The 13,938-nt window shown below is 41.3% G+C and overlaps 1 protein-coding gene across 2 annotated transcripts; it reads right to left on the bottom strand.

Moving 5' to 3' along the window:
- Positions 1–4,419: 4,419 nt before the first annotated feature.
- Positions 4,420–12,363, bottom strand: arrdc3a (arrestin domain containing 3a). 2 transcript variants are annotated; one of them, XM_034541116.1, is made up of 8 exons: positions 11,829–12,363; positions 9,706–9,858; positions 9,431–9,578; positions 9,088–9,190; positions 8,641–8,897; positions 7,869–8,025; positions 7,538–7,680; positions 4,420–7,411 (listed from the first exon to the last, which is right to left on the bottom strand). In XM_034541116.1, the coding sequence occupies exons 2-8, from the start codon at positions 9,828–9,830 to the stop codon at positions 7,343–7,345; spliced, it is 1,002 nt and encodes a 333-aa protein (XP_034397007.1). In that variant the 5' UTR covers positions 9,831–9,858; positions 11,829–12,363; the 3' UTR covers positions 4,420–7,342. The 2 variants fall into 2 exon arrangements, with proteins under 2 accessions (XP_034397007.1, XP_034397006.1); XM_034541115.1 differs by having other exon boundaries at positions 9,706–9,787.
- Positions 12,364–13,938: the final 1,575 nt, after the last annotated feature.

The following is a 13,938-nucleotide window of genomic DNA, read 5'->3' as shown; positions in this document are numbered from 1 at the left end:
CGTGCGGTACCTTTTGAACATGTTAAGGAGAAAAATGTTATATGTATAACTATGTTATACATATAACATTTTTCTCCTTGGGTCCAAATGTCAGCCTTTCTCGCATGATGATGATAAGAAATACCAGCTCATCGAACAGCACATCTGGTGACGACTTGAGACTTACTTCAGTGGTGAAAGAAAACAATGTGGATGCATGAAATACAGCAATGACGAATGCTGGAAATAAACAAGAGGGGCATGTGTCCAAATGACTCGACTTTTTCCTTGTGGCCTGACAAATTTCAAAGTATTGTAATCAAGCCTTAAAAAGCGTTCTGTTTAGCTCTGCTGGCTGGTATGACGGTATAAGCAATGGCTTACAACCTACGCTATAGTTGCAGGCTTTATAATCCCTCTGCAGCCTGGATAACAGAAATCAAATTGACGTCATTCTCCAGTGTGCACTGAGCTTGTTTTGTCATGCCTTTGTGAGCTCATTTACATTGGCCAGATTTAGTGTATTTAGACATTGAGATGGCCTCGTTTTGTACATGCAGTATTTCTCTTTGGGCAATTAAAATGACATGTAATATCAACTTCAGTCCTTTGAACCTGACCCCTTTCTTTTACTACGTTTATTTTTGCCGTTGCAAAAAAGAGGTGCAAACTGTGCAGGACTTTTCCCAACCGTGGTGGCGAAAAAGGTCTTGAACTTGTGGTGCTGCATAAGAGCTGCAAACATGCCAGTGGAGTGCAGCGTTTGTGTGTCAAGGATGGTTGGAGGTGGAATGCTGACCATGCTGGGACTTTGGCATGGCAGGGATGGGAGTCCTGGCTTGGGAACATAGCACACTCTGGATATCAGGTTCCCTGTCCATACTAAATGTGGAGGCCCACAACAGCCCATGCAGCTCCACTGAGGATATTTGAAAAGGATTTTCTATTAGCTCCGTCATCCAAAATCATGCTCCGCCCACTTATCAAGGCTGTTGTAATTGCAACTGTTAGCCACTGCAAACGTCCCCTCTGTCTTTAGAGAACAATAGTATTTTTTCTCAAAGAAACAACACATTAGGGAGGCGAGAGCAGACTCTCTGTGATGACGTGATTTTCACCTTGCACTGGATCCACTATGGCTAATGTAAACCTAGCTTAGAGTCAAGCAGTCTAAAGACTGCCAACTGACAGATACTGTTCACTTGCAGCAGCTGCTGTTGACATGCATGCACTGTATCAATATTAATTTTAAATGTTTTTTGCAGTAAAATGACATTTGGAAAAGTGTCAGAGAGATGATTCAGGGACGAAAAGTCCCTGGTTCTTCTTAATGTTTTCAAAAGTAAAATTACTGCAGGATAAACCTACAAAGTGAAATGTCTTGCTTTGTGTCATGGTAAGATATTCTCTCAGCTGTGCATTGTGGTGCATTCAGTGAAGGTAAACAACTTGTTCCTGGCAAGGTCACGAAACAGTCCAGCTTTCAGTGACGAAAAAGCAGCAGCCTCTATGGTCCGCCTCCTCATGCAGAAGTGCTTCAAACTGGAATGAACCAGCTGCTGAGGAAGATCATGAAGAAAAGCCCTTGAACAAAAAACATTGCTCTCCCCCTCTGCCTCTCCGTCCAGTCTATCGATGGCTGTATCTCTGTTCCTTTCTTTGTGCCTATAGAGAAAAACAGTCAGTCTGTACTCAGGACAGATGGCAAACTGTCTGCAGTGCTGTGTGTGTGTGTGTGTGTGTGTGTGTGTGTGCAAGTTTATGTTAGAAATGATAAAAAGGTTCAGTGACTGGTGTTTTCTGATGTACTTACCTACAGGATGAGTTAACTACATGATTCTGTATCATTCCTCATCCTGTGACCCTGTCCACTCATTTCTCTTTTTAATAAGTAAGCAATGTTGTTGATGAATTTGCATGAGTGAAATGATGAACTTGAAGACGAGCTTTGTCCTTCAAAGCTCAGCCAATCAAAGCAGAGGATGGGGGTGCCGGAAAGGAGGACCATACAAAGGCTGAGACAATGAGGATAGCTTATTGACTAATTAATTAATTAATTAATTATAAATAAACAGTAGCTCAGTTCTGTTAAGTATTCAAGTTATCAGGTCAGGCTGTATGACCTGGATGTGTGTACAAAGCAACTAAATCACTAACGTATTCATTTCAAGAAATGTTTTATGGGACTTACAATACCTGATATTATGTCATATTATCTGGCTTAATAAAACAGCAGTCATAGATTATAAATGTTCCGATACATTTATTAAGTCAAATCCCTGTGGATCCGTTCCTACATACCATTTTCAGACCTGTAGTACTATTGGTTGTTCCATTGTTTCGAGGAATGTGTGGGCTTGCATCGATGCTGCGCTCCATGCCTCAGGGCAGACATGTGTGTATTTCTATTATGTCACAGTGATAATGTGGCACTGGCAAGCAGGCGTACGGGGGGCCTCAGTCCAACTCCCCCGCCTCATCTATGCTGAACGTGCCTGGTCACAGAAAGGTACTGAGAACCTCTGGATCATAGGGGCTGCTGGGTAGTGGGATTAGCTGGTGAGAGGAAACAGCTGAGGCCTGTGTAGCGTCAGCACTTGCTAATCAACACTCCCACCATACACACATATATGCACGCTGCACCAATCTATGCCCTCCCTGAATAATCCCCACCTTCTTTTTCAGCAGGGGTCAGACACCCACAAAGGCCTGGGCCCACAAAAGCCAAAGGGGGCCGGGGGGATTGAGGGGAGGACAGGACGGGACAAAGGCCCACTGGAGTGCTTGGTCAAAGCTGACAGGGCTGCTGAGTCATCCCATATGCCAATAAAGTTGATGAGCTGTCACTTTGTATTTAACATGTCAGTTTGGGCTAAATGTTTAGAAACTTCATTGCTTTCTTTATAATACAGCAACTGCAGGATCAAGTGTCACCGAGGATTTATATATATATATACATATATATATATATATATATATATATATATATATATATATATATAACTGCCAGGTTCACTTATGCAATAGCAATGACATTCATGCTTTTTCAGAGATCATTAAGTTCCAGCTTGTATCAGTGCAGCACAATGTATTCATTCACATCCGGCATGATCATATTTGCTGAGATGATTCCAGCAGACATGCTCGTCTTTTCTATCTAAACCAATTAGTTAAAATAGCGTAGACGTAGTACACAAGTCGATACACTACGAGTCAAATAAAATATATTGACTGCTCACAAAACAGACTGCTGTGAATAAGTCATGTGTAGACAAACTGGTCCCAGAATGACTGCAGTCCTGTTTAAAGATGTTAAATATTGACTTTTTAATTGGTAATATGTTTTCGAATTGGTAAGTGCAACTTCTACAATGACAGTAAAATAACTATTTCCAGCAGGAAAATTACTTTACAAAAGCAAGACACATTTATGCAAATATGAATCAAAAAAGTGTTTGGGAATTAAAAAACGATTCTAGAATTGTGTTTAGTACATTTAAGTCTCTGATACCTGCTCCATCATTATTTTGCAGCACACCATCATGCCCTTTCTTGTACATGCATCTTTCAGCAGTGATCAATAAACCATGTGTTTTGTTATATGTGGACCGGTGACTGTGGATCACTTGGCCTGTAGCCATCGACTTCTATCAGGTTTCATTGAGTGTCCCAGAGATGGGTGCTGTGTGACTCGGCCATGTGTGCAACAGCTAAATTATAATTCAACTTCATTATAATTATAATTTGTACACATTGGGTCATAATAAGCATCTGATTTATCTCAAATGGGTTAGTTTAGTATGACTCATTTGTTTGAATCACTCAGACCGGTGGTACTCAGCTTTTCTTACAGGCATTGCTTCTCCTCGCTCCCCCAGGAAACTCATAAAGACCAGTATGAACATGTACAAACACTGTATTTCGTCCTCTGTGCCACATTTGTCTCAGATTTGTTGTTGATAACAATTTTTTTTATTCAGTGGGGATGATAAACTGACACATGCCCTATAAACCGTAAACTTAAAATATAAGTAAGGGGCATTTTTCAATGAAGTGGTAATAATTGGCTACTTGTGATGAAGTAAGACTTATTCAGTAAAAGTATTTCGCTTTACTGTCATGCAAGGCCAGGTGCAGTTTTTAAACCACCTACAGGGGCAGTGTGACACTTGTTTTTACAGGATAATCTGGCTCCGGCAGAGTGGCGATCAGTTTGCTTCTAATCTGAAACCATCATGACCCAAATAAAATAGATTTGGGGGTGAAGCAATGGGTAATGATTAATCATTTGAATCATGCTATTCAGTTGAAGGGATGATTTTTTGTAATTCTGTCAAAGAAGAAACTTTATCTTCACTAATTTATCAATATGGTTTACTGTATAGGGTGCACCACTTGTATAATTGTTTTAAATTCAGTTCACATCACAGTTCATTGTAATTTTGAACAAAATGTTTATTCAAATCAAAAGGAAGAACTAGACATAAGGTTAAACCATTCAGAACATAGTATATTCATAGAATATCTATACATTTTGATGATTGACAGACCAAAAAAAAGCATAAAAACAAACATACAAATGGAGAATAAAGAAAATTCAGTGAGTGATATTGCACTTTGTTTCTAAAATGTTTCAGATCCCATTTCCCAGGTTCTTTATCTGTGAACATTTCAGTTCCTGCCTTTATTAAGTCAGGAGTTTAGCTTAGTTTTGACACTGGACTACTGCGGCCCAAGCAAATGGACTATGGAATTGACCAACCTTAAACAAATATGTAAGCTTATCGTGTAGCTTGATTCAATTTCCCGAAGATAAAATCAAAACAAAGAACTGCAAAAAATATATTAGGATAGAGGACGAAGCCGCATGTCTGCTATCCCATGTTACCTAAGTGTTTGTCGGACGTGGGAAGGGTGCTGATCAACAGCTGCCCCCCTCCCCAGGCCTGAAGGGGATCAGACTGGTCAGGGAGGTTGCTTGTTAAACTAGGAAGCAAACATTATCAATGCCCAGAAAAATATGGAGAAAAAAAGAAATAATCAACTCTCATCAGCTTCAGAAAATAGCACAATTGAGACGCCTATCCAGAATGTCATTTTCTTAAACACTTACTTAAAAAAAAGAAGGAAAAAAAGGACTTCTTTTCCTCTTCCCTTTTTGTCCTTTTGAATAAACATGGAAAGGTCTAACACACACAGACAAACATAATAAAAGGAGAACAAGAGTTAACATAGACACTGAACAATGAAGACTCATGATCAAGTCTTTTCTGTGTCAAGGCCACTAAGATAAGATCACTTTAATAATCTGCAGTTTGTTGATTTCTGTCAGAAGCAGTATATTTAGTCGCCAGCTGGATCCCGCAAAGAGCGTGCACACACACACACACACACACACACACACAGACACACACACACACACAACACATACAAACTTGTGTCAGCTACGTTTAAAAATGTAAACTTTAGAAAAAGTCACTAATCTTAAAAATAAAAATAAAATTAAATAATGCATAAATGTCCTACACAACACTGCTTAACTGAAAAATCCTCTAGAATAACATGGTTAGTACCAAATATTTATCCAGACCTTCTCCATTAAATGCTTCTTTTTTTTTATTCTCGTTTTCTTATTAAAAAAGTGCTGCTTTTCTTTTGTTTCTCTTGACTATGTCAAACCTCTGTTACAGCTGGTCTTTTGTGTTGAATGAGTTAGAAAACCAATGTATTACTCATGTCAACCTACTACTACTTGTTCTGAGCAGTCTGAACAGAGGTTTAGCAACGTCCCCAGCTTTTCATTTGTGCTGGGTTTGCTCCTTTATTGCAGAAGCACTCCTCTTTTTCCATCTTTTTTTATAGCTAGCGTTCTGGCTTCATTGGTCTGGTAAAATCTAACTGTTGGTTGGATGAACTGGGCAAGTACAGCAGGACAAAAAGGGAATGTGAGTAATCTCAGAAAGCTGCTTTGCTTCAGGTCTATTCTCTTGTTTTGGTAGTTTAAAAAAAAAAAATCATAATTTTTAACATTGCAATTTAAAACTAAAACTAAAACTCGCTTTTTTTCCCGCAACTGTTTGGCAAGTGAGACGACCACGTGAGACAGTGTTTTTTGGGCAGTTTTGCAAGCCTGGCTTGCCCTGAGATTGGGAGTAGAGGGGCTGCAGGTAACTAGGGTGTGAGGCGAGTCCCTCCACAATGTACCACCCTCTCTGTTCCACGCACACACACACACACACACACACACACACACACACGTTGCTCCTTAGCTACAATTTGAGGGGCAAATGCAGGTCTGCAACCCTCCTAGTCCGAATCCAGTGCAACCTCAAAACAAGAAAGGCTAAAAGCTATTCTATAATTGGAGCTAAATACAAAAACAGAACAACAGAACTGAAGTAAAAGAGGAGGAAAGCCACACTTGGATCAAAGCTGAGGCAACATCTTAAAGAGCATTAAGATGGAGATAGTGTGCTGCAAAAGTCCAGTCTAGTTATTTTAGGTCACTGAAGAAATGTCATGAGGAGAAAAAGAAAAAGCTTTTCCAAATTCAGTGCAGTGTTCTTGTCCTTGTCAATCTTTTTCCCCCCAAAATCAAATCCTGTTGCTCAAAGTTATGCAGTTGAAAGTCTTGAAAGTTAAGCCTGCAGTCTTATATTCGTGGTCTGGTGCATCCTATTTCTTTTTTTTCTTTCCATTTCTCATTAAAAAGAGCAACACATATCAAGTAAAGAATAAAGTGTGCAAAACAAAAATCAGAAACGAGGCAGGAGGACCTTGTCTTTGCTCTGTTGTTGACTGCTGAATGCTCTCATTTATACAGACTGTGGTGCTTAGAACATTATTTTTCTCTTTTTGTCGAGGTTTCTTTAGCTGATTCTGCTGAAGCCGGGACATGATCGGTCCTCCTTCGTGTGAGGAGCCATGTCCATATGTGCCACGAGTACAGAAGAATCAAGAGTTAAAGAGAAGCTTGGGAGGCCAAGCCTTACTGATTCTTCATTGTCATTGTCAATACTATCACCAGGGCTCTCGCTACCAGTGGGGTTTTCATACAGACTGAATATGTGTTCATCTGTATGCCTCCCACCCCTCAGCAGGCTGACACAGGAAGGAAGCGATGCCCCAAACTAGTGGCTCCTGTTTCTCTCGCTGAGGGAAGGCAGGAACAGATTTGTCCAACCCAACGCAACTGTAGGTATTTGTCCATGTCGTTGTTGGCTGTTTGGATACTTTGTATTTCTCTTGATGTCAACAGCGTTGTGTGAACCTTGTTGTTGGAGAAAAATAAACAAAGCTGAGCCTTGCAAGCAGGTTTCTTTAGAGATCCCCAAGTCGGTCTGGGGACTTTCAGGAAAACCCTTCAGCGTGACGGACAGGCATCAAGCCTGTGCTCCTCTGTACGTCTTGCATGATCTGGATTAGGATCGATCTGGAAAGGAGACAAGTAAAAGGGTCTCCTTAGGGTTTCTTTATTGAAACACAGAGCATATTTTATTTAGTCTGTAATATAAATATAAATGAACAACTACTTTGCTCTATGCTATTTGGTGCTTACCTCAGAATACAGAGGAGGAGGCTGGAAGCGAAACTCGTGAATGTAGGCGAAGAGAGGTCCGTCCAGCTCCTCACGGGCTGCTGGGACATCAAGACTGCTCTGCCTCTGCTCTTCGGTCACAATTTCTGCATAGCTTGGAGGAGCTGCAGAGGAACAGCAAGCCACATATTAGCATTCTTGATCAGTATATTCAGAATTAAGATAGAGATATATAATTAAAAGATACACATATATATATATATATATATATATATATATATATATATATATATATATATATATATATATATATATATATATATCTGAATCATGAGTGTGAGGTCCAACCTACCTTCAGGCCTCTCAGGCAGACCCATGCCCAGCCAGCTCATGCTGCACTGGCTGCTGACACTGGAGGTACGGGAGCCGAAGGGGTGGAGAGGGATTGTCCCGATGACCAGGGGCAGGTTCAGGGACAGGTTTATTGCCCCAGGTATGTCCACGTAAACCTGAGTAATCACCACAGCAGGTTAGAATATGCAAGTCAATCTGAGGTATAACAAGTGTGCTGCAATGAGCTAAACATTCAGCATGAAATGAAACAGCTTTTTAATCCTCTACAAGATGAAAAAGAAAAGAAGAGAAAAAAAGCTAGTCTGGGTTGTGCAGTTGTTCAACAAAATGTGGGTCAACGACTTGATGTAGTTGGTTGCTTATGCAGGTAGATCCTGCGTCTAGTGGGTGTCTGTTCGCGAGGTAAAGAGGTTATAAGCACCCTCAAGGCAGGTGTTTCCAAAGATATCCTGGGCTAATGCTCTTAGCAGCATGTGGAGATAACACTTGGTGCCATCCAAGGCCCAGATTTGGAAACGGTGGCTGAGTCAGCAGGGTCCTTTACCAGGAGAGAGAGGTGTTGGCTTACTGGGACAGAGTGACTCTGTACTGACAATGGTGCTCAGTAATGGTGATAATAAAAGGTCAAGAGGAAACTGTAATGAGGGCAGAAACCCCTTTTTGTCTATGCCAGTGATCTCTGGATCGAGGCACGCTAGCAAACAACCAGACAAGGGAGTTATGCTGAATGGGTTGTGACAGTAGCACAAATAGAGTAAAACTGTACTCACCATAAGGGAGTACTCCACTCTGATAATGCTGCAGTCCAGGATGGAGGGTGAGACAGGTGGGATCTTCAGCATCTTCCCGGTCCAAGTCTCAGTTTTGCCCGAGGACAGAGACTCTCCCCGCAGGTTGGCCACCAGCTGCTTGACCTCCTTCATCTTCCCTTTGGCATAGAAGGTCTGGGTCTGGTAGATGGCTGCCTTTGGCACCACCATGCGGGATGAGCAGTTCTCAATCTCGGCAAAGATCTGGATTGACTCTCCTACAGAGTCAAAGAGGGTAGGGGTGAGGTTAATTGACGTTGTATTACATTTCTATGAATGGTAGTCATCGTTTTATCCAGTGTCATTACCAATAAATGCAGTGATCTAGACAGTGTAATAATTCCATCAATTTAGCTACATGACTAACAATGTTATCAGTTGCATTATGAATCATTTATTTATCCTCACCTGGGGTGTATCCCTTCCTTTCTATTTTGGCACTTAGGGAAATAGGACCTGAGGTGCAGAACCAACAGCAGAGCGTCTTGTCTTTCGTGCCGGCCTGTGGTGACTGAAAAAAAAAAAAAAAAGAACAAACAGATGTGTTAGAAAATATCTGGAGGTTTCTCTTCAATATTGCCCAGCAATATTGAAAAACAGTGTGTTCCGGCTAACCATTGGGTAAAAACTAAACAACAGTTTCACATTGACACAAAGTCTCACAATAGTCCGATGCCCTTACTACAATGCCTCTCCCAATTGAAGTATTACGACATATTAAAAAGTTACGGGCTTCTTCAAAATAACTTACCAGCAATAATGGAGTGTTGATGTCAATGTGCTCAAAGACTGTGAATTCCTTCTTGGTCTTCATGGGCAGGAGCCATGGCCTGTGGAGTTCGGCCTTTACCCAATAGCGCACACTGCCATGCTTCCCTTCGAAAGAGGTAGCCAGAGGTCTACAGGAAAGAAGACGGGAGAAAAAGAAAGGCGTTCTATTAACTGTCAAAATGTCGTATAGGCTACAGCTGAATAATAATGATATTGCTATTTAATTTAACTCAAGTGTAGTATTAAGAAACTTACGTCTGTGGAAGCTCGAGGCTGAATGCATACTCATGTCTTCCTGAATGGATAGTGGTGAGTCCTTCCTCAGAGTTGTCATCGTCTGAAAAACAAGGAGGACAATATTCCAAACACATGTATACCATACCTTGGTAAAATGCTCTACGAAGGCATCTGAAAGTCATACCAAAAACACAGGGTGGGGGAGACAAAAGAGAATAAGCGGATTTTACTATCATATCTGGCTTAAAAAAATTATGTATTGAGAGATGAGCAGCAGACTAATATTAAGAGCACGCCAAAGAAGTTGATTCTTTAAGGTACCAGAAGCTGAGCGTGCAAGATAGTGCTCCCAGAAATCCCATTGTGGCAGGATGGAGATACATAGGCTCTTATGGGGGAAACTGGGCTCTATGGGGCTACAATGACATCATAATCGGTAGATAAATCTATCTGGCTAACAAGGACCAAGTTGTTTTCTATTCATCTCTAATTAAAAAAAAAACGAGAGAGCATTTTTTTTTTAAAAAGGGAGGAGAGTCCCTTTTCGCCTAGTCGAAAAGCTTATACAATGTTGCAAATTATTATTATTTGAAACAACAAGAGTGTATTCTGAAGAGCTGTGTCGAAAGGCCGGGTGTGCGTGCTTCTGCCAGCTCAGCACTCCCTCCCCCTAGCAGCAGCAGCAGCAGCAACCGTGTGGTAAACAAGTACGGAGCTGTCAGTCAAACGGCAGACTCCAGCAGGAGGAGACCAGCCTAAACCGGTGTGAGCAGCTTCCCACAGCCGCTCCGCTCTCATTACGCATTCACTGTGCGACACCGCAGTCACTAACGAGACTGTTCCGACCACCAACTGCAGCAGCTGTCGACGGGTGTATCCACCTCAGCATCACAGGAAGTGTTTTATGATGTTTTATCCGCTTGTGGCGAAATGAAGCTTTGTTTCAAGTAGCGTTGTTGGTGAACGACGTTGCATGTCGTTTATCTGCAGCAATGCATCACCTCAATTTAAACCTCAGCTCTTCTGATAATGACTTGTTTGATGTAGGCTAGCGTTAAAATTCGCCTTAACATGCAAAAGGCCTGACAGTCTAGCGTCATGGCAGCTAGTCAAACCCAGTTCACACGTATGACTGCTGTTGCAGAGTTGACCAGATACGAGATGTCTATTAAATTAGTAAAGATGCTGCAGATGAAAAAAAAACAAACACAAAAAAAACACCACGCTAAAACCAACCTAATAAAAGGCACACATGTAGATACACAGGCGCTCACAATGGGTGCGTTCTACCATCGAAAACATCAACCATTCTGCGGATAAAGTTACGCAAATGTATCTGAAGCACAACGCTGCTGACAATAGAGCAATGCATCGTCATATTCCAGCAAAGCACAGATACGTGCAGAGGAAACACATTTCCAATGGAAGAATAAGGGAAACTATCAGCTGTGCAGCTCCACCGCAGCCTTTTAATATATTTAGAATCATACTACAGCTCTATTTATGTATTCTATTCTGCAGGTGTTTTCTTAATTAAAAAGTTGCAGAGTCTTTTGTCAATCTTTGCAAGAGGGTGATGTCATTGGCCACACATGAGCACCTCAGCCAATACCTCACGGGCGAGGGAGGGTCGTGCGCTTTGCTCCGCCCTCCCCTGGTCCAGTTTTCTGAACAGGATGGAACCGCTTTGAACAATAGGTGGAAACTTAAGAAAAGCTACAAAGAAACACCAAATATGATGCGTTTTTGCTATGAAAATGTCTTACAAAGCGGCAAGTGCATCACTGCATCCCATTACTCCATAGCTCTGTGTCTCAAAAAATGTGTTTTACACTGGAAATACTGTGAAAAACACTGATGCCTGAGCTGCTGTCATTCATTGACACCTTGACTCGAACAAGTAACGATAGGGTTATATACAGCCGATGCCACTAAAGTCTATTGTACCTACAACGCCACATACGCGACTTAACACGATGAAAGATCCAAATCCAACAGTGTATATCTTTACGTTATTAACACCGTTTAACATTCAAGGCTACAGCATCCTCCAATTAACCTGATCCTTAACCAGCACAAAGCATCTTACAGTCAGTTTCTCTCAAACTTCTGCTTTACAAAATAAAACCAAAGTCTCTTACCTCTCTCGTGCCCAATTAAGATATCTTTGTGATTTAGATATTCCACTTCTTCTGTGTAGTTTTGCGTGTAGGCAGTGTTGGATCCAGCATTTCTAGATTCAGTCCAACGAACTTTCGCAAATCCTTTTGCGTGGATTTTAAGAGATTTCACGCGGATTTCTCCGGTGACTTCGATGATCACCCTCCCTGAGACGCAGTCCCCGCTGGAGAAGACGGGGACATTGCTGTCATTGAGACAGTCGTAGCTTACTGTGAAGCTCTTTACCTTTCCTAGCACCATGGTGGAAAGAGATACAGAGACCTTGAAATAAAAAAAAGTCTATGAAAAAATAATTTCATAAGAAAAAGAGATGCAGTCTTTAGACACTGATCAGTATCTCTGCCCTGCAAAAAGCAGGAGGCACGATCAGTGGTTTCTTTGCGAGCAGTTCATTGAGATGTGTGATGGCTGAATAACAGCAAAGGATGCTGTTATCGTCCGCCTCTCTGCTGGTCGGTCTCCAGTCAAAGACAAGGAAACCCCCGTAGCTCAGCTCACTTTAAGCGACAGGCTGTGTGAAAAACAACCTTGGGCGCATGCGCAGGGCTCCGCTGCCCCCTCCTTCCGCCTTCTGGAACGAGGCAGAGAAATGTGGCTCTGAGCCAGATGACAAGTTTGGTCAAACAGCTGAAAGACTGCACTAAGAAATGTTCATCACAATAGATTTAGAGGTGAGACTTCACGTGTCATTTGTTATATTATAATCTACCCCTAAAAGTCTAATTTCTAGTTATTTACAGGCTTTTCATTTAGAGATTGATGTCAGGAGTATGTTTAGCTGATGGCATTATAAACAAAAAAATACACTATTCTACTCTTTATTACATATGATTGTATGATAAACATTGATACATGGTTGCATCATTTCTAAATATGTTATAGGCCTCCGGCTTCCCGCTTTTTGTCTAGGCATGTTTACACATTTATGTGTGATATAATCCATATAATCCACACATATGGAATCATCTCACATATATCCAGGCACACTACAGCCTATGCATCCATATGCAATCAACAAAAAACAACTACTGAAATGTGCATTCTACATGGCCTGCTGCATAGGCCATGTAGAATTGCCAGATACTAAGTATTCCTGCGATTTAAAGGGGAGCAGGCTTCTAGAAAAGCTCCCCATTTATTCATCTAACATATCTTGTTGTTGTGTTAAGATTAAAATGGTCCATGCACATATGGCGGGGATGGGGGGGGGGGGGGGGGGGGGGGGATTTCTCATTGTGTTGAACTCACAGTTTACAGAAAACAACTCTGAGTCTCAAAACGCCATCTGGTGGACCATCAAGGCTTCTAAAATGAGCTGCAGCATCACCTGTTGATCAGCTCGGTAACTCATCGCGAATTGCTTTCAACGAACACATAACGACTGAAAAACGGTCATCCATCCATCCATTTTCAATACCGCTTATCCTCATTAGGGTCGCGGGGGCGCTGGAGCCTATCCCAGCTGACATAGGGCGAAGGCAGGGGACACCCTGGACAGGCCGCCAGTCCATCGAGGGCTGAAAAACGGTCATTTCAATTCTAATTCATTTTGATTATTTATAAGGCGCCACATCAATTTAGCAATACAATTTAACGATGATGAGATACAGATTTACAGGAAGTAGGTGTATGACAGCTGTAGCTGTGGAGATTAATGTTTGTAAGACCCGCATCAAACAACAATGTATGATTAGAATTGGATGGCGATTGATTAAAACCCTTAATGAAAACAATTAAAAAACTAATCATATTCCATTCTACCTCTTATAATTTAAAAAGTGCATCACGCACAGTGACATGAGTTTCTGTCTGATTTCATAATGTATTAGCAAGTATTATAACAACATATCTAGTTTGACATCTTTGTCATAAACAAAGCGCCAATAGTAGATGTAGTTGAAGTTGTGGTCATGACATAATAGGCAACTCAACAGAAATGTGCACCAATTATTACAAGATTAATGCTGCCCTCTAGAGTTCCCAGTTTATCATTACATGTTAATTCGTCTTTATTTTAAATTAAACTACAAAACTCTTATTTTGAAAGTATAACCGGGAAGTTTACGCAAG

This window comes from Cyclopterus lumpus, chromosome 9 (genome assembly GCF_009769545.1).
Source record: "Cyclopterus lumpus isolate fCycLum1 chromosome 9, fCycLum1.pri, whole genome shotgun sequence".
Classification (NCBI taxonomy): Eukaryota; Metazoa; Chordata; class Actinopteri; order Perciformes; family Cyclopteridae; genus Cyclopterus; species Cyclopterus lumpus.
The sequence above is the reverse complement of the archived record's forward strand: the minus strand, read 5'-3'. Positions and strand labels throughout refer to the sequence as shown.